The sequence below is a fragment of the Lagopus leucura genome, unplaced genomic scaffold (genome assembly GCF_019238085.1).
Source record: "Lagopus leucura isolate 7727_CA_CO unplaced genomic scaffold, USGS_WTPT01 Super-Scaffold_100065, whole genome shotgun sequence".
In the NCBI taxonomy this organism is placed as follows: Eukaryota; Metazoa; Chordata; class Aves; order Galliformes; family Phasianidae; genus Lagopus; species Lagopus leucura.
Window position 1 is genome coordinate 238258 of NW_024962309.1, and position 20544 is coordinate 258801.

Below are 20544 nucleotides of genomic sequence, written 5' to 3' on the forward strand. Positions count from 1 at the left end.
TATCACCTTTTAGGACCATGGGAACGTCACCACATTTTTGATGCCTATTGAAATGTATTCCAGTGCTGATTCAGAGCCCACAGGAATCAATGGGAGAAAGAGGGAGCTTCCACTTTTGGTGTAATAGGCTGTGGGTCAATGTCAATTTGAAGAAGCCTGTTGTTTCAGGCAACCTTTTCCCTCTGTCTGTAGGAAAGCTAAATCTGACAGATATTGAGATGTCTAATAGAGCTGGCTGTAAATTTATCCCATCGTCTTCCACTCCATTTTCTTTTTATTTCCTGCCTAGCATTTAATTCTAAATACATTACCTCCGATGCATCCAGCAGGTCCACGTTTTCCTACAAGCCGCCTAGTACACTGAATGCATACATCCACATACATTCTTCCTTTCCTTTCAGAAGAAAAATATGTTTTTCAGGTGAGAAATGCAGAAGACAATACGAAGTTGGATACATGATACAAGAATGAGCACTTAAAGAGACTCATGCATTGAATCCTAACCTTGTGGCCAAGTGATAAGTATTAATTAAATAAACACCCACTGCTGTGTTATTCACCAGCCAATTAAAAAAATATATATCTTACCTTCTAATCTGAACCCATCTAGCTTCATCACAGAGACAAAATATTTAGAAAGCCAGAAGGCTTCTCCTTCTCATTCTTCCCTCCCCCAGCATCACCCCTAAACCTACTCTTAGGGAGGAACAACTTTTCCAAACTTCACCCAATTCCTTTAGCTCCAAGAAGGTGAAATGGGATAAAATTTTTGTTCCCTTTGTCCACTGAATCCCTGTGTAACACATCCAGAGAAATCATTCAAACAGTAGCTTGGCTGTGGTGTCCCAACCACAAAATAATATGTTTATTTTTTTTTTTCCACCAATTTTTGTTGTTGTCATTTTATTGATAAAAACTACACAAAAACTAACTGATCAGGATAATTAATTTAAAAAAACAAAACAAAACAAAACAAAACAAAAAAAACCCCAATGTTACACATTCTCCTGCGTTTTAGAAATTGTGTCAGCCAGTGAGTTTCACCAAAACACTCTTGCTTTAAAGGATTTTCCTTCTGATCCATTTCAAGCACATCTTTCCCATTTTGGTTCCCAAATGTCCATTAATTTTGCTTACAGCACATCTGGACTGTAAATATGAGAGATACACCATTGCATGTTTCCCCCCCCCCTTTTTTTTTAGAGACCCAGAAGTAATTATAGTGTCAACAATGAAGCACAATGATGACAGTAAAAATCAAAAGCACCCTCCATAGTGTACAGCCTGTCTCTTAAATGTACATGCACCCAAGTTTCTTTGTTTCTGCTGCATCCATTGCCAATGTCCTTTTGGTTCAACATAAGCTGTAATGCCCATATCTGAAGTTTGAAATATTAGCGCTCGACCACTTAAAAAAAATAAAAAATAAAATTAAAAAAAAAATAAAAAAGGAAAAGGAAAAAAAAAAAAAAAAGAAAATAGAAATCTATCTTTTGCTCCTTGAAAAAGAACCAAAAATATTAAACAAATTTTTGAAGAGTAATAAACACTCCATAAGGAATCATGGCTGACCCATCCCACCCCAGCCCTTGCCCTCCCCACCCTTTTATTTTTTACCTGTGGTTCTCCTTCCCTGGAACCGTGCAATGTAGAAAAATCAAATATACAAACAAAACTCTTAATCCATCCCTTTATGTAGCTAGAGTGAAATCTATTTTTTTTTTTTTTTTTAATAAGAACTCAACAATCTCTCTTTAATATTTACATTGAGGAATTTGTTCGAAAGTTTAAAGCAAAGAAAATCCTGAAGTTCTCAGTGTGTACTGCAAGACAGCATTTCCAGTCTGCGGGGTCTGCTTTATCCCCTTCCCGTGGTCTGTGTTGGAACATCTCGAAGTGGAACGGTGGATTTTAGCTCCTGGCCCTGCTCTCTTCTGAGCTGAAAGGTCCTTCGGAAGAGCTCCCCGCTGCCTCCGGCCCTAATTTGGTATTCTCTCAATGTAGATGGCCGGAGCCGCTGAGCGTGCGATTGTGGCTATGAAGCTGTGGTCCCGACTGAGTTCCAGGTTGGTGGGCTCTGGCTGCTCTCGGGCCATGCTGTCGTAGCCCTTGTTGACGTGGAGGGGTTTGTGGGCTTGGCAGTAGCTGATCACTGGTTGGTCGTAGCTGTAGTAGGGTAAAGTCTTCATGTGGTGAGGGACCTGCAGGAGACCCAAACAGATCGAAAAAGAGAGAAATGTGAATGATGTGCTTCGCCATGTTTGTTTAGCAATTATCCCAGTGCAGCTCTAACGTGCTGGGTGCTCAGCATTCAGCTCCTGCAGGAAGACAGCTCTTGATTCATCCAGTCCCCTGCAATGGGACTACTCAAACTGAGTGAGCCTTAACTCGGGCTGAGAGTCAGTGTAGTGCATGTGGGTTCATCTCTTCCCACGGTGCTGAGGTTAGGAGCTTAGGTCCATGAGGTGACTATGTCTAGGGGCAGATCTCAACCCATCCTGTCTTGCATACTGAATTCTGACCTTGCTTGCACAATCTGGCTGTGAAGGAAGCTGCTGGTAAGACAATCCTTTTTTTTTTTAAAAAAAAAACAAAACAGGCCCTCTTCCAGTGCCTCAAAAGCAGCTGAGCATTTCTACAGAAGGCAGCCCAGCCTGAGCATGTCAAAGGACAGGAAATCTCAGCTGCCAGCTCATGCAGCTCTCAGCACAGCTGGACACGTGTTTACTCCTCCTAGGACTAAACTGTTTCCGAGATGATTTCGTGGGTTCTGTATCTCACAGGCTCACCAAGAGCCTTAATGATGCTCGCTGGAGCTGAGCAGATCCACACCTTGTACGAATGCAAAAATATATTCAAAATGCCTGCAAGATCTATCTGAATCCTCCTTTTTTAAAATATAAATATAAAAATGCCCCAATCCCCCACCCCACGCCCATCTCCTCCTTTTCTTTCTTTTTGTAGATAGATGTCCTATGTTTGCAAATGTTAATCCTACAGGTAAATACGATTTATGGCACAACCTCAGATACAAATCTTTGCAGATAATTTTATCAGCTACAAGAGACAAGCTTTTCAAGTAGAAAGAAATAAGCTTTTAGGAAAAAATCACACTGCAGGAGACAGAGGCAAGAGTCTATTCTAACACACCTAGCAAACCTGGGCTCATTATAGCTGGAGAAACCCTACACAGAATTCAGTCTCATAAGCAATGCTTCCTTATTTTCCATGCTGAACTTTAAGTGAACACTACAGAGCTAATTTATCACAAATTTCCATTGCATGGTGCACACTGCTGCAATCGTTATGAAAAAGCAAAGGCATTAGGAGCAATTCTAAGTCCTGCAGGGTCAGAGTTCCTGTTGCATTTGGATCTGAGAAGCAGCTGGAATCCTCCCCTGATCCCTCTGCAGAACGCTGGAAAGCTTCCAAAACTCTTCTGCTACCTGAAACTCAGCTGAAAACGTCATTTTACATGACAGCTCAAAGGCAGGAATATAGCAGACAGGCTGCTCAGCAGAATTTGATGGGACAAATGTATTCACTTGTGGATCACCTTCAGCCACAGTGCAAGAAACTCCAACTCCCTTCAGATACAGCAGTATCTGTGCCAATTCCTATCAGGGCTTGAATTTGTCCTCAGCCTTTAAGGCAGCTCTTTATGATTCTATAAAAGCCAAGGACTGTTTGTGTTTGGGAGAGCTGAGAGATTGAGGTCCTGGCTTTACAGCAATAATGCACAGTACATTAACCACCCGAGTCATGCAAGCAGAACTCTTTGCTTGTTTTCTTCCCTTCTCCAAATGGGAGTCAAATGGAATTGGGATCCCAATGGCACCCCTGGGTGGTGGATAAACACATTTCCCTTTCAGCTCTGTCTCAGCAGCTGTTGAGAACCACTCAATTGTTTCTGTTGTTTTTTTTTCCACTTACAAAAGTCAGGTTTGTGGAGGGCTGACATTATATTAATAAGGGACACATAAGCACAGGGAAGGTGAAAGTTCTTTAAAAGTGTAAAAAACAAATAGGTGTATTGAGCAACCCATGAGCTAAGGAGCTACGTGTTCACTTGGAGAACACAAACGGGCCCAACAACGGATGTGCACCCCCTGTTCTCAGACATGGCCCTTCTGCTGCTCCTCAACTCTTCTGGGACCTAGATCCCAACAAGAGAAGTTAAAGAAAAGCCATGACAAAATCCTGGAAGAATTATCCTTGAGGTACCTCCAGGGAATACCAAATGAAGAAATGCCAACAGGCCTCCAACAAGTTGTTTTTTGTGATTCCTCTAGAATGTGGTGGTAACCACAGGAACAGATCAGCACAGAAATTCCCATGTCAAATGGAAAGACAAACAGGACTGTTGATTGCAGAACCAAGCCTCCTTTCCCTCTCTGGAACCGTATCATAGAATCATAGAATGGTTTGGGTTGGAAGGGACTTCAAGGACCATCAAACTCCAATCCCCCTGCCGCAAGCAGGGCTGCCAACCTCCTCATTTAAAGCTAGACCAGGCTGCCCAGGGCCACATCCAATCTGGCTTTGAACACTACCAGGGATGGGGTGTCCACAACCTAACTGGACAGCCTGTTCCAGCACCTCCCCACTCTCTGTGAAGAACTTCCCCCATTTTCAGTATCTCTGAAATGAAAATATGGAGGCCATCATTCACAAAGCTATTATATTTTTTTTGTTCAATTATTAAAAAAAAAAAAAATAGCTTTGTAAAAAAAGCATATTTAAAAGGAGCTGAGTTTAGAAATATTTTTCTCCAGGTTTTAAAGCAACTTTTACTCTGTTTCATTATTGCTACAGAACTAGTTCCTTGGATGCCAAGATAAGTGACCTTCGACAAGTCATTTTATGAGCTGGAAAATGAGAAGATTATGTCCTGCCTTTGCTGCCCTTGGGACTGGAGGTCTTTGAGCAAGGGATGTTTGTGTAGGAACTGAAGCAATGCAGATCTCACCTGAGCTGGGGCCTTTCAGCTGCTATGGCCGTCAGGAGACAAACAAAGAAACAGAATAAAAAACACCAAACAGGCTAATAAATACCCGAACAAATAGCTACAGGCTCTGGGATTCTGCCATCATTATCTTAAGGCCTCTTTCATGGAAGACACAGTTTTCACAGGTGAGAAACTGAGAGTAAGGGAATGAAGCACATACCTTTCCACAGTATTCTATGAATCATTTCCATTCTCTCTTCTAAAAATGACATTGCCTAGCACTGAAAGGATTTAAACTTGCTGCAGGAGAAACATAAATCAATGGCTATGCTCCCTCCTTGGATGTGCACAGGGCCAGGCTGGATAGGGCTCTTGTCAAGTTGGTCCAGCAGAGGTGTCCCTGCCTATGGCAGGGATTTGAATTACTGGGTGAGCCTTAAGGTGGGCCCTTCCAACCCAATGATTCTGTGATTCTACGATTAGCAAGAGAATGCCTTCCAAAGTCATTAATGTGTAAAGTCAGTAATGTGATAGACATGCTGGTGTTAACCCATGTATGGCACCAGGGAGGATGGTCTTCATCTGTGCTATTGCCTTACCATAAAGGAGCATAGAGTTTATCCAGTTGATTAAGCCAGTGAGTGAACGAACCTTGTCTTGCAAGAAAGCATCGAGTCTATCAAGCAACAAGCATTATAAGCACTTCAACTGTTTAGTGAGGGGTTTTGGCTAATGGACTGGATTAGTTAGCTAGCATTAACTTCTGAAGACTGCAGCTCTATAGATCTTCACTCTGAATGTAACAAACATTGTTTCTTAGCAGTCACTCACTTCAAACAAATGTACAATTGCAAGCAAAATTTACATAAAACCCCTAGCTACAGGAGTAAGATAAAAGATTTAGCAGTGGAAATTTTGAAATGTAAATCTTCCTAATGAATAGATATTGGAGAGGTTAACAGCTCAACAGCACTGCTGCCAAATAACAACTCTGCAAAACCTGCTGTACTAACTTGAGTTTACCAGAAACTTGATGAAATTAATTCAAAATGTGTGTCTCTACATTCTCTGTCCAGTTTGCCTTTGACACCTAAGTCATTCCAACATGCAAATGCTTGTACCCACATTTCAATGCAATCTGTGATTTTTTGTTTGGTTTAAACCACTGCACTGATTTGTATCAGCAGCTTTACCTACATTAACTAACTTACTCTCTAAACTTTAGAGGGGTAATGCACAAGAAAATTCAAATTAAAAAAATTTTCAGTGATAACAGTTACGCTTCAAATTCGGTTTCTTAGAGATGCAGCCATTAATACTTAGATTTTTAACAAAACATCAATAAAAATCCTTATTCTGCAACATAAAGTGTACATAAATAAGATGAAACCTTGGCCACTGAACTTGAGGAGCTTGAAAAATATCAGACTGGGCCCCCAATTAGTATTAAGTGACTGTATATCTAAACTGCTTTTATGTCTCTGTTTCCTTTCATAGCATGCATCATCATTCATCCTTTATCACTTGCACTGCCTAATAACTAAGGCTTTATTAGGCAACCCACAATTCAGCCCTACTATGGGTTCAAAGCAACACCTCTCTATCAAGCAATGCAGAGCTGAACAGAACACCCAATTCTTCGTGCTGCCTGTAACACCTGTTCAGGTATTTTCTTGGTGCACAGCAGCAGGCTTACTGCAGTGAAGACAAGTTGAGGATCAGAGATTAACGCTCTGTCTTGCACAGCATCACTTGCAGTTCAGCAAGATCTAATCACCAGCGGTCCCAGGTTGAAACAATTTCCTGGTAAACTCTTAAATCACATTTTGAAAACACGAGTTTTCCGAACAGATCTATTTCAGGTTGGAAATATTATGTGTTTTTTACTTTCAGCTGGGCTTTGAAGAAAGATTTCCAACCATTTGTTACCCTGCAGGGAAAGGATATCTTTCTTGGGAAACAAGGATGGCCATGGATGTCTAAATGACTCATAGCACCAGGACTATCAACCAGCGGGCAGACACGCAATGTGAGGAAGGACTGATAATCCCAGCACAGCCTTCTGGAAGAGGTCTGTAGTGGGAGGGAGGTCATTTGGATTCAGGTAAACTGAATTATGAGCATACACTTACCCACTTAGTGATTACACGATTAAATTACATCCAAGTTCAGAAGTTGTCCATACATAGCAGAAACTCAGAGTGACAAAATAAGGAAGCTATGTTTCCTCATTAGTGCTAATATTTAGTCTCAGAACACCATGACTTCATTGCTGAATTAACAGCGTAGATGTTGATAAATCAAATTCAGAGTTCATTTTAAACCTTATCGTAATTTAGAGTAAAAAATAAGCAAGGTTTACAATTAGCGAAGCATACTGCTTCACCTTAAAGATGGATGGATTAGGTGCATTAGGCAGCTAGGACAGGTATGATCAATTTCATTGGATTTCCCCTTGGAACATCCCTTTGAATTCAGTTCAGAAAATCATTCCAGTTCAGGAAAATACACAATCGCACATTTCCTATTAAACTCATTCAAAGCAACAAAGTGCCTCCATTAAAGTTAGGTCTGAAAAATGAATGTTGCTTCATTCTGTTTGCAATAGCAATAAACACGAGATTGTCTGTCTGCTCCTTTTTTTTTTTTTTTTTTTTTTTTTTAATAAACCATTTTGGCCTGAAATTCATGTTTCCTGAAGAACTCCTCAAATTGGCAAAAGCATCAAAATCACTTTAATTAAAAAAAAAATAAAAAATAAAAATGCAGACCTCAGAACTCCGAGTGCTGAGTAACAAGGTGTTGAGAAGAACTGCTTTTACTGCAGCTGCCCGTGTGACATGTAAGAGTTTCAGGAAATGTCAGCTTGGTTTTTATGTGAAGGTCTTCCAAACGTTTCATTAGCACAGGTTTTATAAGAGCTACAGATCCCACTGGGAACTATGCCTGCAGTCAGTGTGCCTACATTAGGCACGAAGCACTAAGCAGGATTCCTTCGGTAGCCTGAATTGTAGGTGCAATTCCCACAATCAATTCCCTGCAATTTCATGTTCAATTTGTTCCCCATTCCAGCAAGAAACCACTTCTTTGCCTCCTCTATCTATTTTCCACCAAATCAGGTTAATGATCTACTTATCTCCCTCTGGGAGAGGAACCAGACAAGGAGGAGGCCCGCAGCGTAGCTCCAGAATCATTCACATCAGGACAAGAACCAACAGCAGGTTGGTATGTGTCACTTTTCACCAAGAAGTGGAGGGGTGCACCCACAGAGGGGATGTTTTGGGGGATGTGCAATAGTGTCAGCTTCTCATCTCTTGCACATTTGTGCACATGCATGCAAACACTTATATGTATTCTCAAGGCAAAACGTTGTACAAAGAAGGCTTTTTCTTCCTATATAGAGCAAAATAGGCTGTAGAGTGTGTCCAGAGAATGGCAACAAAACTATGAAGGGTATGGAGCAAAAGTCTTATGGGGAGCAGCCGAGGGAATAGGTTTAGTCTGGAGAAAAGGAGTCCTCATTGTTCTCTAGAACTGCCTGAAAGGAGGTTGTGGTGAGAGGGGTTGGACTCTATTCCCAGGTAACAGCAATATGATGAGAGGAGATGACCTGAAGTTGGATATTAAGTGACAGTGCACTGGCACAGGCTGCCCAGGGAGGTGGTGGAGTCACCGTCCCTGGAGGTGTTCAAGAACCATGGAGATGTGGCACTGATGGACACGGTCAGTGGGCATGGTGGGAATGGGTTGGGGTTGATTTTGGTGATCTTCATGGTCTTTCCCAACCGTAACAATTCCATGATCCTATGAAAATACCTCCTTTGACTCACCTTTTCACAGTACCTTAGTACTAAGCTAAGTAAACTTAGCTTATGCCCACTTTAACAATCATAGAATCATAGAATGGCCTGGATTGAAATGATCATCTACTTTCAATCCCTCTGCTACGTTCAGTGTCACGAACCACAGTCCTAAAAGCTCATCTTCATGAACATCCCTCACCCACTGATCTCCTCAAAGGACCACTGGTAGAGGCACACAAGACAGCATGGTTTTGGCCCACTTGGATCTCAGCAGTCCAGCTGAAATTTGTTGTTATGTAGAGCCCTTCCAGTTACAGAAATGCATTCAGCAGACTGCAGTTTCCAAGTGTCAGTCAAAGCAAGCACTGAGCTCATGAGATAAGGACTGCACAGAGCAGACATGGGGATGAAACCCACATGTTCAGAGCCAAGCCTGAGATAATTCCAAGTATTCAGGGGCTGGCAGAGATGAAATGGAAGCATTTGTTTAAATTTAATCCAGAGATAAAATTCCAGAAGACTGTGGTCAGCAGGTCTTGGGAGATATCCCTGTACAAACAACTCTATCAGTGGAAGTCTGGAGCCCAAACACTACAAATGACTGACAGGTGGGTCGCTATGTTTATTCAATCCTTGTATTTATGACCATGAAAATGGGATCCCAAAATTGACATATGGTAATCAGGACTGATCCTGCTATGGAAAGTGTGGAAAAACAAGAGCCAGCAGGCACAGGGTGCAGCCACCAGGTACTTCTGCATGTCCTATTTACAGTTCTATTTATAGCTCTTAAAAGGTACCTGATAATTAATAGATACAATAAATAGCTAGAGGAATTAAACATCAATGAATTAGATACTTAGGGCTATATGGGACTATACAAACCTGCAAAATTTGAATAATAGAATCATTAAGGTTGGAAAAGATGTCTGAGATCACCAAGACCAACCCCAACCCATTCCCACCATGCCCACTGACCATGTCCCTCAGTACCACATCTCCATGGCTCTTTAACACCTCCAAGGATGGTGACCCCACCACCTCCCTGGGCAGTCTGTTCCAATGTCCAACCACTCTTTCAGAGAAGAAATTGTTCCTAATACTCAACCCAAACCTCCCCTGGCAGATCTTAAGGCTGCTACCTCTCATCCAATCATTAAATTGATTAATTCCATATGTAACAAAGTTGTTTAAAACACATCTATTAATTTTTCATATGGCATCAAAACTTTCACCAACTTTTAAAATGTCAATAAGCTACACAGGACAAGCTGTAAAAACAGAATATTATGATGTATTCTCTCACCCTTTCAGTTTTCCTCTTCTCTCCCACAGAGTTTTTTAACCCTTCCATCCAAACACACAAGTGCTTTTCCCTTTTAAGCACTTCCACTCTGTGGATTGCTGAACTAAGAGCGCTCAAAGACCAGGACAAAAACCATGCCCATCCCCCCCCTTGCTCCTTTTATAGGCCAATTTTGTCTTTCAATCAGCAAATGAAAACTTTTCCCTAAAGGGAACTCCGAGAAAAGAGGCAGTCCTTTCAGCCTTCTTGGGCAAAATATTTCTTTTGAATTGCTTTATCTGTATTTCATGGAGTGTCTGCTCATGACAAAAGAGCTCGCTGATGAAAAGCATGAAGTGAGATTCAAAGCAACCTTCGATTTTCCGCCGTGGAGCACCGATAAAATAAACAAACTATCTAGATATTCTAATTGGAAAGCCATTAATATTGCTTTCAGTGCTATTAGGATAATTTTCTATAGAATTCAATAGGAAGGGAAGGGTGGTATTTAAAAAAAAAAGCTTTTGCATTGCTTAGGGACAGATTAGCTTTCCAAAAGCAATGCAGTGCCTCATGGCAGGGACCTACCCAGATGCAAGAGAGTCCCTTTGGGTACATGTCTTTGGCTGCCTAAGCACACAAGCCTTCAAAAACTTGACTTTCTCTTAAGGCAACTTGGTTTTCATTTAGCTACTTTAAAAAGCAATATTCTCAAGGGGAGTTTCTGCTCCCTATGTATGGCACTAAATGCTGCTTAAGCGTGGATCATTTGTACCTAGCCTACCAGGATGAGTCAAAGGGCCATCGAGCCAAGTCTCCAAGGGATCAAGAAGAAAGAGCAGAGCACAGGTCAACAGCATGGTAACAATGTCCACAGGGCATTCTTCTGACCTCCAACACTCCTGACTTCTGTTAGCCTTCTCAATTGCTGACATTTCAGCCTGAAATGCTACGGGCTGGATCTTCCAGCATCTCTATGAGCCTGAGGCACTCGCACAGGTGCTAGCAGGTAAGGGGATGCCTTGCATACTTCAGCAGATGGTTTGGGGTTCAATTGCATGCTGAATGATCCCAGCACTGAGAAGACATTCTTAACTAGGAGCTGCCCTAATGCCATTACTTACCCTTCCCTCTGATTTCCATGTGAGAGAGAACTGGAACCTTTCCTTTTCCTGTATTGTCCCCTGGGAGGGGAAGGTCCAGCATGCAATTTGGGAAACAGAGCACGCTGCCTCAAAAAATGAATGATGACAACATGGAAAAAAGGTAGAGTTGCTTTTCTATGCAATATTCATAAAGATGGCAACTTGCTCCATCCACTGCTCACCATAAATAAGAACCCTACTTAATAGTGTACTGTTTAATACTCCTGATAATGCTTTGCCACCGTGACAAAGTGCTGGAGAAAGAGTGGAATAAGGCTCTGTCTCACATTACAATACCTTTCCATTTGATCTGCCTCAAATTTTCAATGTGCCAAAGAGCCATCCAGAAATTGATGGCTTTTTCAAGAGTTTTAAATACTAGATTCTGTACATGATGACACCAAAAACACACTCTGAAAAGCTGGAAAGGAATGACTCAAATTGCACAGGACTTTGTCCTTAAGGCAATACAACCAAACTGCTTGTGATTAAGAACTACTAGTGCTAGAAGAATGGGGATGCTGTGTCCCTTACTGGACTGATAAAAATTGGAAGTTTCTCCTTCTCTACATTATCTAGTTATATCACACCAACAGGTTTTGGTTGGAGTTAGCTGACGGCCTCAACCCATTTTTATTTTTTTTTAATTCATGTTTATAATTAGCACTGAATTCCATTTAATATGGTAGCATTAAATATAGAGATAGCATCCAACCCCAGCATCCCCCACAAGCTGTAATGTCAGAGACCTCCTCTATCAGCATTTAAAATTCCACATTCAACATCATGGCATTGACTTAAAGCAAGCAGACCATTTGCCTTATTTTTCAGTCACCCCCAGACAATCTGAAAAAGCTTCCTTTACAGAGAATAAATGCCAGAAAAGTAAAATAAGTGGCAGGAAAACAAAGAAAGGAGACTACAGGAGCTCATGCTGCTGTTGTTTCACCTGGGCATCAGATGGTCTACGTTGGACCATCAACATCCAGAGCTGCTGACCAGAAAGGACTTAAACCAAAAGCAGAGGAACAACCAAAGCACCATAGGTGCAAAGTGAGACTGAGCTGAAGGAATCATTATTTCTCTTGAGGAAACAGTGAGGAACCAATTTCCTCTGGGATAAATTTGTTCCAGTGGGAGAGAAGAAAGAGCTGGCACTACAGACCTGCTTGGACACGGGAGGGAGCTCCTATTAAACTGAATGTCTCAGCAGGGTTCTCTTCATGAGAAATTACATTTTAATTACCTCCACTGTCTCCTAGCAGAGGAATCAGTGTGTGCAACGGCACAAACACAATGGAAAGAGCATTAATCCAGGGACAGCTTCTTCTCCTGATGCATGTCACTTCTATTAGCGCTGATGGGAGCAGTGTGCCCACGCGGAGATGTACCCAACTCCATGGTTTCCAAAAGGTACTGATAAGTGACTCATATTGGGGTGAGGATTTATATAAGCCCCATCTTCACTGGAAGGCTGAAGAACAGCCTCTGTATGCTGCAGCACCATAAGGGGAGGAAGAGGAGGACAGAGCTGGACGGAAAGGGCTATTTTAGGGGCAATGCTATCAGCCCAGTAGAAACATGAGAAATCTATCCACCCAAGCCCTAGCTGCAAATGTATGACTAGTTGATACATGCTAGTTCACCTCCCTTACCAGCGTTAAAACCATCACAGAGGAATACAGGACTTTAATTAAAGCTCAGAAAATGCTTGCGTATGAACTGCTACAAAGCCTGACTGTATTGCTATGGCACTGCAAACATATCTGTAACTGCTGGTGTATGAGCATGCAATTCGCAAAAGAGGGATGTAACAGCAGCATTGTTAGCTGCTTTCTGAGCAGACTTCTGAAATGGCAAACAGCAAACCAAAAAAGGCAGGGGTAAGGATTAGAAAATTAATAACCAACTTGGGTTCATGCTTCAGTCATGTTCTATAGAATCTTTGTGTATCTGAGATCGAGCAAGCAGAAAATTAATGCAAGACTGTCCAGTGTTGCAGGCAAGGACAATGCACAATGATAGCATTATTTTTTTTAATACTCCATGGAAAACAAATGACTTTTTCTTTCCTCTGGGCAAGCTTTGTAATACGCAGGGAAATCTTCAGAATATTCAGAATCCCTGAGAAAACGGCAAGAAAGATGGGTTAGAAAATATTCTTGGGTTAGTGATCTTTGCTGCCACAGAACCCAGCAGATCAATTTGATTACGCTATGAATGCAAAACTAATGGATGTGATTACTGGGCCCCAGTGGCTTAGTGACACTTTTAAAGCAGAAAGGCAGGCCTGGGTGACGTGCACACCGAAAAGCATGCTCAATCTTCAGAACAGCCACTGTGCAGTGGGAGAGGAGAGTGCACAAACACTCTGAAACATTCAGAAGCAATGTGCTCACTGTTGAAAACTGGCATGGAAACTGCAGGATAGCTAGGAAGTAGAGGAAAGGCTGCATTGCCCGAGGTGTCTCTTCTCTACGTGGATGGAAAGCAGCAAGTTGTCTTCAATTTGTCCCATGCATGAAACCCCTGCATAGAAGTTGTGACTGACTGTGGCCGGATCACTGCTCTCCCCTTCCAAGGAGCTGCCAGCTGGCAGATGCCAAAGCTGTAATTATTGCCCAACAGAACATGATGTGTAAATCCGGCTGGAGATTGAGCCTAGCTCAGAAAAAAACAGAAACATTCAGAGGCATTTGGAGAAAAGGAAACCGAGTGCCTTTGCCTGTAGAGCTGAATGCAACCAGGAGAGGGCTGCAGAGCACGCACCGCTCACGCTGACGTTCCGGACAGAGCAAACAAAGCAGCCTCATACCTATTCTGACGCAATGAACATTAATAAGCAAAAATAGTTGTTTCCTACTCAGACCCTTCCTGTGTTTGAGCTCAGCAGTAGCGATGGAGTGTAAATGAAAAGAATCAGGTTCAAAGAACCCCACTGGAAAAATAAAATCCGCGCTGCGAGCGAGATTTTGGAAACCAAAGGAGCTGCTGTGAGAAATCTCTGCAGCTCACGTCAACAGGAGACGGCATGCTTGAACGCTCTCTCGAGCAGCCAAGCATGAGCCAAGCAGTTTCCAGCTACCGTGGCATTTTTTTTTCCAACTTGTTCTGTTTGGGAAAGGTAACTGCAGCGTGTCGGATGGGCTGAGCACAGAGGTGAGCAACCCACCTTTGTCATATCGGGTCAGAGCATCGCTGGGATGGTGGAGCAAAGGGCTGTGACCGTTCCCAACCTCCTGCATGGGATCTGCGCTGGTTGCACAGAACAAACACTTGATGTCTTGCTCATCTGTAAGATCAAGGCAATATCATGGCCTAATCCCTAACTACCCAAGGGTGAAACACACTGGAAGAAGGAATAGAAAGAGATAAATAAGCGTCTTGTAATCCAAAATCTGTTGTTTATTTGCAGTGCCTAGAGGCCTCGACCAGAAGTGGAACTGCGCGGCAGTAACCAATGCTCATGTGTTCAGCACAGCCCTTGCCCTAGAGAGCTCGTGCTGCAGACAGGCATGACAGATGAAGGGTGGGAGAGAAGGGAACAGCAAGCAAGCAAAGGATCTCAAAACTGATGCACAGATTGAGGGACAGATTTTTCCACGAGCTAAATACATGAATACAGATCTTTTATCCCTAAATGACTTCCCTTATCATGTGGCCACTGTGCCAGTGTAGATATGTTAGTGCTACAGGCCAAGCAGTAGAGTTGGTGCTGAGCACACTGTGCCCACAGCACATGCATTTCAGAGGATTTCCACCAAACTGGCTCCAGTCTGGTCCAACCAACACTCAGAGCTGGTTTAAATCCATCCCAGAAGGATTTGGCTTTGTTCTGGGATGTCAGCACACTGAGGGCAGCCTCGAGATCTGCACATCAGAATTATCACTAGGATCTGAACTAAAGCGCCAATTAAAAGCATCCTCTGGGAGTCAGAGACGGGATTCATGTCTCTGGAGCCCCAAGCCAGTGCAACACAACTCAAAGCTCTCTGTTTAAAGGTGGTTTTGACTATGACATGGTAGCCTAAAGTGATGCTACAGATCTCAAAGCCAGGAGTTTGCCTACACCTACTTTTTTTTTTTTTTTTTTTTTTTTTCCTTTTCTTTCTTTCTTTCTTGCATTTAATCCAGGATCAACAAAGCCACGACAGAACTGAGCACAGACAGATGCTTAAGGAAGCCAGGCTGCTCTGCCCTTCTAAGGACAGCAATCTCAGCTAACCCACAGATCTCAGTTCACCCCAGATCAGTGGGGGAAAGCTGCCAAAGAACAGCTCTTTAACAGAGCCCCTCTAAAGCCCAGTTGCAGCCCAAAACAATGAGCTTTGTGCTGAAGACTTGAGCAAAAAGCAAACATGAGCCTTGTGGCTGCCATCACCCTGTGGATTGCTCAGACCCTTCTGCTCCTTTCCAGCCTCTTCTCTCCCAACAAAGAGAATAGAGGTGACAATACGACTGCAGGCCACAGTCTGTGCACTTTTGTGGCAAAGAGACAGAGAGAGGAAGGCTGAAAGAAAAAATCCCACGGTAACTGCAGTATAAAACCATTGGATTTCTATTGTACTGAGGCTCTTCCCTGGGGAGCACGTTCCTGGGAGCACTGCATTGAGGGGCTTTGCCAACAGTGAGCAGTGAAGACTTGCAACAGGCAGGAGGGGTCAGATTGAACAAAGCAAATCAAAGTCTGAGAACACTTTCCTGCACACCAGGGATGGACAGGCTTCCTGCAACGTTGCTTAAAGATAACACTCCTTATCTTTCTTCTGCTCCCCAAACAAGGACAGAGCAAATGAAGGTCAGCATGGAATAGAAGACAGGTGATTTATCTCAATGATGGAACCAAATTTTGGAAGAACATAAAGCACTGACCATTTCCCCATATCCTTTAATGTTATACAGAGTGCTTTGCAATCACTAGCAGAATGGGCTCATGGAATTACCGGGGTTGTCAGGTGACAAATGGTAGCTCATCCTCTTCACACTGATGGAATGACAATTTTTTTTTCCATTTGCGAACTGGAAATAATTCAGTCCTGTGCAATGCAAGACCAAATACATCTGTATCTTCCATCAAACACAATAAGGCCAATCACAGCCGCAGCCTCAACTCACAGCAAACATACTGCAGGTCCCTAACTTCTCACACTTTGAAAATTTTATCAAGAGCCTATCTTCAGCCTGCCACATTTGTAAGTCAGATCATGTTAGCAACAAGAATAAACAACAGTTGTTTGCCCTTGTGCTGCACCTTCCATCCAAGGGCTCTGCAGTCATTATTCTGATAAGTCTTGTGTTGTTGCTTTGAGACAAGCAGATATCATTATTCTCACTTTATAGATAAATAAACAGAGGTCAGGGAAATCCCCCAAGGCAATCCAGAGAGTTGAATACCTACATCAAAGGGTTTAACAAAGACTGATATCACTATTGCTACCAAAAAGACAAAGGAACAAGAGGAGCTGAAGCTGAGTCCAACATCAGATAACTGGGCCTGGAACTTTGGTCTCTGAGACAACCTCACCTGAGAGCTGGCTCCCAATTTAACAGCCAGTATGAGCTCTATCTAGAAGCAAACATAACAACATAATGCAATTTAAGCACCCGAGGCCTGCTTATCGAATACTAAGATACGCAGCTCTATTGTATGGTATGGCCACAATGCAGTCAATGAAAAGGAGCACAATGACTAAAGACTTTTGGAGGGGGCATTAAAAGGGGCTTTACAAGTTTCAGAGTCATAAAACCTGGCCCCAGTGTTGCAAACTAAAGCCATCAAATCAACTAGAGATGGTCTGCAATTCTGGTAAGTATTATCTCTTCACCACAACATGTAGTCTTTTTATCTCCATACATTTCAACTGGTTTTATCACTTATGAACTCAACAGGATGTTCCCATCAGGCACTACACAAGTTCTGGAGATTGATCCTTCCTTGGTAGAGTGGGGCTGCTAGCACATTGGCATCAGCTAGAACACACTAATAGCCATAACACTGAACAGAAGGAACTCAAACAGTGGGTAAAATTGATTTCTCTCGATGTCACCTCAGTTCTTGCAGCCTGCTGTAGGAGCTCAGTCTTTACAGCCCTGCTTCAAGGTGTGCCAAGGGAAATTCAGAGTGGATATTTGGAACAATTTCTTCTCTAAAAAAGTGGTAATGCATTGGAACAGGCTGCTCAAGGATGTGGTGGAGTCACCAACTGTGGAGAGGTTCAAGAACCATGGAGATGTGGCATGAAGGGACGTGGTTAGTTGGTCTGGTGGGCTGGGTTGAGGTTAGAGTTGGTGGTCTTAGAGGTTATTTCCAGCCATAATGATTCTATGATTCCACAAAAAAAAAACAAACACCAAAATTCCTTCTCTTTGGCCTGTGTATTCTCTCACTCATATAAACAAAAATATGGGAAGGTTAACAAAGTACCCATTAACCATCCAAGTTATGTTGTTCTGCTTCCTACTCTTTACCTTGAGACAAAGCACACAAACTCACATCAAAACCCAAAAGACCAGCGTATGCAGCATCTCACTGTCCCAACATGATGCTGATAGCTGGAGGAAGAGCCCTAGAGCCTTCATCCCACCGCTGTCCACATCACTACAGAAGGACAAGGCAAGGGGATGACGGCAGCACATCATGTTGGTGCCAGCTGGACACTGGTTGACATGGTTACCCTTTTTCTTTTTGTGCTATGGGTATGTAGTGAGTTCAGCTTCAAAACCTTCCTACAAAATGTAACACAATGCAAGGCAGGCTCGTCCTATTACCACGGAAGAAAAGAATGTGCCATTGACAGACTTCAGTGCCCTTTTAAAGCAGAACAGCGCTGACATCAAAGCTCACAGCACTCCTCTGCAATAGTTATTCACCATGTCTTTGTGGCCAGGGACTAAAACATTTTTATGAAGTTCTAAGGGGAAAAAATTATCTCCTGAAAATGAGTCTCTTGTAGTAAGTGCTGCAAATAAAGAACAGCTGTGGTGTTTCCTATGGAAGGTGAAACGGAGGGAAGGCAGCCTTGATGTGCATTTGGGCAGCAGCGGTCAGTCTGCGAGACATTTATTGGGCATAATGGGAACATTTTGTTGTCAAAATGAACATTCCAAAAAATCGTGGAGTGTTCGGCAGGGTGCATTATTTAAACACATATTTATCTATCAGAAGGAAAACAGCTGCAGATTAGGGGGGAGTGTGATCAACCGTGGCTCAATTGTAGCCTCAGCCATATGGTTTTTGTCTGACAGATTAGGGGACTATCTTAAATCCTTTTTTTTTTTTTTTTCCCCCCTCTGCTCACAAGTGGGGCCTACGTATTGCAATAAAAATAATTAAAAAAAAAGGAAAATAATGAAGCACAGCATTCCTTGCAAGATGTCCTTTCCTTGAGGGCTCCGATGCCACTTGCTGACATAACTGACAGCTATTGAAGCACTGTGATTTTGTGCACTAATGCTGTGATGACAGCTCCTGCACTCACACTACTCAAAGCTGTGGATTTGGTGCCCTTAACCATCCCGCTGTCCTTTGAGCTGAAAGATTCAGATTCAGTGCCCTTAACTATCCCACTGCCCTTCGAGATTTGCTTGCAGGCGGTGCTCCTCACCCTTATCCTTCCATCTCTGGTGGGCATTTCACTGCAAAGTGCTTGGTTTCCAGGTCAATCCCTCCGCCTTCTGTCCCCACACACTCAACCTGCTCCATGTACGTTAATGCCCCATCATCTTTTTTTCCTGCACGCATTCCAAAATAGCAGGCAGAGAAAGCATGCACTCCAACCAGACTGCAGCCTAAGCTTGTTTGTTTAAATAGAATAAAACATTAATAGCTTATGTGCTCTTTGCGTTATATGCAGTTGCTTGAACTCCATGAATTTTAGGGAAAAAAAGTTTACAACACAAGAGAATAATAAATAGCAGCAGTTGACACAACCTTAGCACAAAAGGGAACCAGAGGCCCTGCATTCAGAACACTGGACTGCCTTCCCAGGGCTCTATGACTGCAGTCTGAATGCTGTGCTGACTTTAAAGCACACAGGTAGAAACTACAGGAAGACACATACATGAAAAGCACGTTTGGCTCATTTCTGGCTGCATGGGGTGGGAATGGAGAGCCTGCAATTAATTGCTGCTAGTCCACGTGTATCTGTAAAAGTGCACAGATTGGTGGAGTTGTGGTTGCTTTTGTATGGCATGTCGCTCAGCTCAAGATCCAAAGAGACTCAAATCTGTGCACAGCAATGGAGCAGCCACACTGGGGCAGTGACCCCAGCATGAGACCTCGAGAGGCTGCTGTGACACAACATCACCAGTTCAGGCCCTGCTGAAGGCAAACAGACCCCTTGCAGTTCATGAGCCTGGCTGCAGGATGCCCTCTAAGACAAGAAAGGAGCCTGAAATGCTTTTCCTTTTTGCAGAAACCAGACCTTGCAAATAGCGATAAATACAACTATCAAATCACAGTGTCTTCCTCTGTTCTGACATGTTGGACTCTGCCTAACCCAGACAGGAGGTGAGGTCCCCATTCTGCAACAATACAGCCCTCATGCTGTCCTGAACACAACCACTCAATACCAACAATGGGGCACCAAAAAGCTCTGCTCAAGTTCTCAAGTTGTTCTACAGCAGCTTTGTTATTGATTTAGAGAAAGTTATGTTACCCTTATTTTTTTTTTTTTTTTTTTGCGTGTGTGTGTGCATGCTTGCTATCACAGCAAATTTCAAGATACGTTGATTTCGAGATATCAGAGAGCAAAATTATTTCATGCATTTTCAGCTGTGGGTCCCTTGTTTAAATCCTCCCCATTTCTTCAAACTTGCTATTTCAGGGAGAAAACACTTGAAAACTGCTTTACAGGCCTGGAGCAGACTTTGCTGCCGGTAGCTTATAATGGAACAAGCCTGTCAAGAAACATTATTACTACATAGAACTACTGAAGGTTCTGCTTCCAGAGCTTGGTTGGTTGGCTTTTTTTTTTTTCTCAAATTTTTAAGCAACATAAATAATTGACAAAGAATCATGATCTTCAGCTGTCAACAGATGGAAATAAGATTCCTCGAATGACATCCAAAACTGTTTTCAGAGATTAAAATTGTTGAAAACCAGGCAAATTGCATTCCAATTTTGGAAACGCTTCCCTAAATCCCTCAGAACAGTTCCCTAATATCTTGAAGAGCCTTTGGAGGTCTGCTTCCCATGTTACATGCGCTTAAAGAGGGCAGGCTTCTCAGAATGGTTTTTATATACTTCTCAGAAGATGAGATTCAGCCTTGATGCTCTCCACATCTGTAGCACAGAGCCCAGAAGGGGAAGCTGGACCCTGTGCATTAGCAAGACTTCTCCAGTTGTCTTTGTTAAACCAAACA

At 42.7% G+C, this 20544-nt stretch overlaps 1 protein-coding gene across 15 annotated transcripts in view; it reads right to left on the reverse strand.

Annotated features, from left to right (window-relative positions):
* Positions 1 to 1607: 1607 nt before the first annotated feature.
* Positions 1608 to 20544, reverse strand: part of LRRTM4 (leucine rich repeat transmembrane neuronal 4) — a 419106-nt gene continuing 400169 nt past the window's right edge. For 14 of the 15 annotated variants that reach the window (XM_042886905.1, XM_042886904.1, XM_042886903.1 and 11 more), the window contains one exon: positions 1608 to 2201. In XM_042886905.1, coding sequence (XP_042742839.1) covers positions 1980 to 2201 — 222 coding nt within the window. In that variant the 3' untranslated portion in view covers positions 1608 to 1979. The remainder of the gene's footprint in view (positions 2202 to 20544) is intronic. The other variant, XM_042886907.1, reaches the window with a different exon arrangement.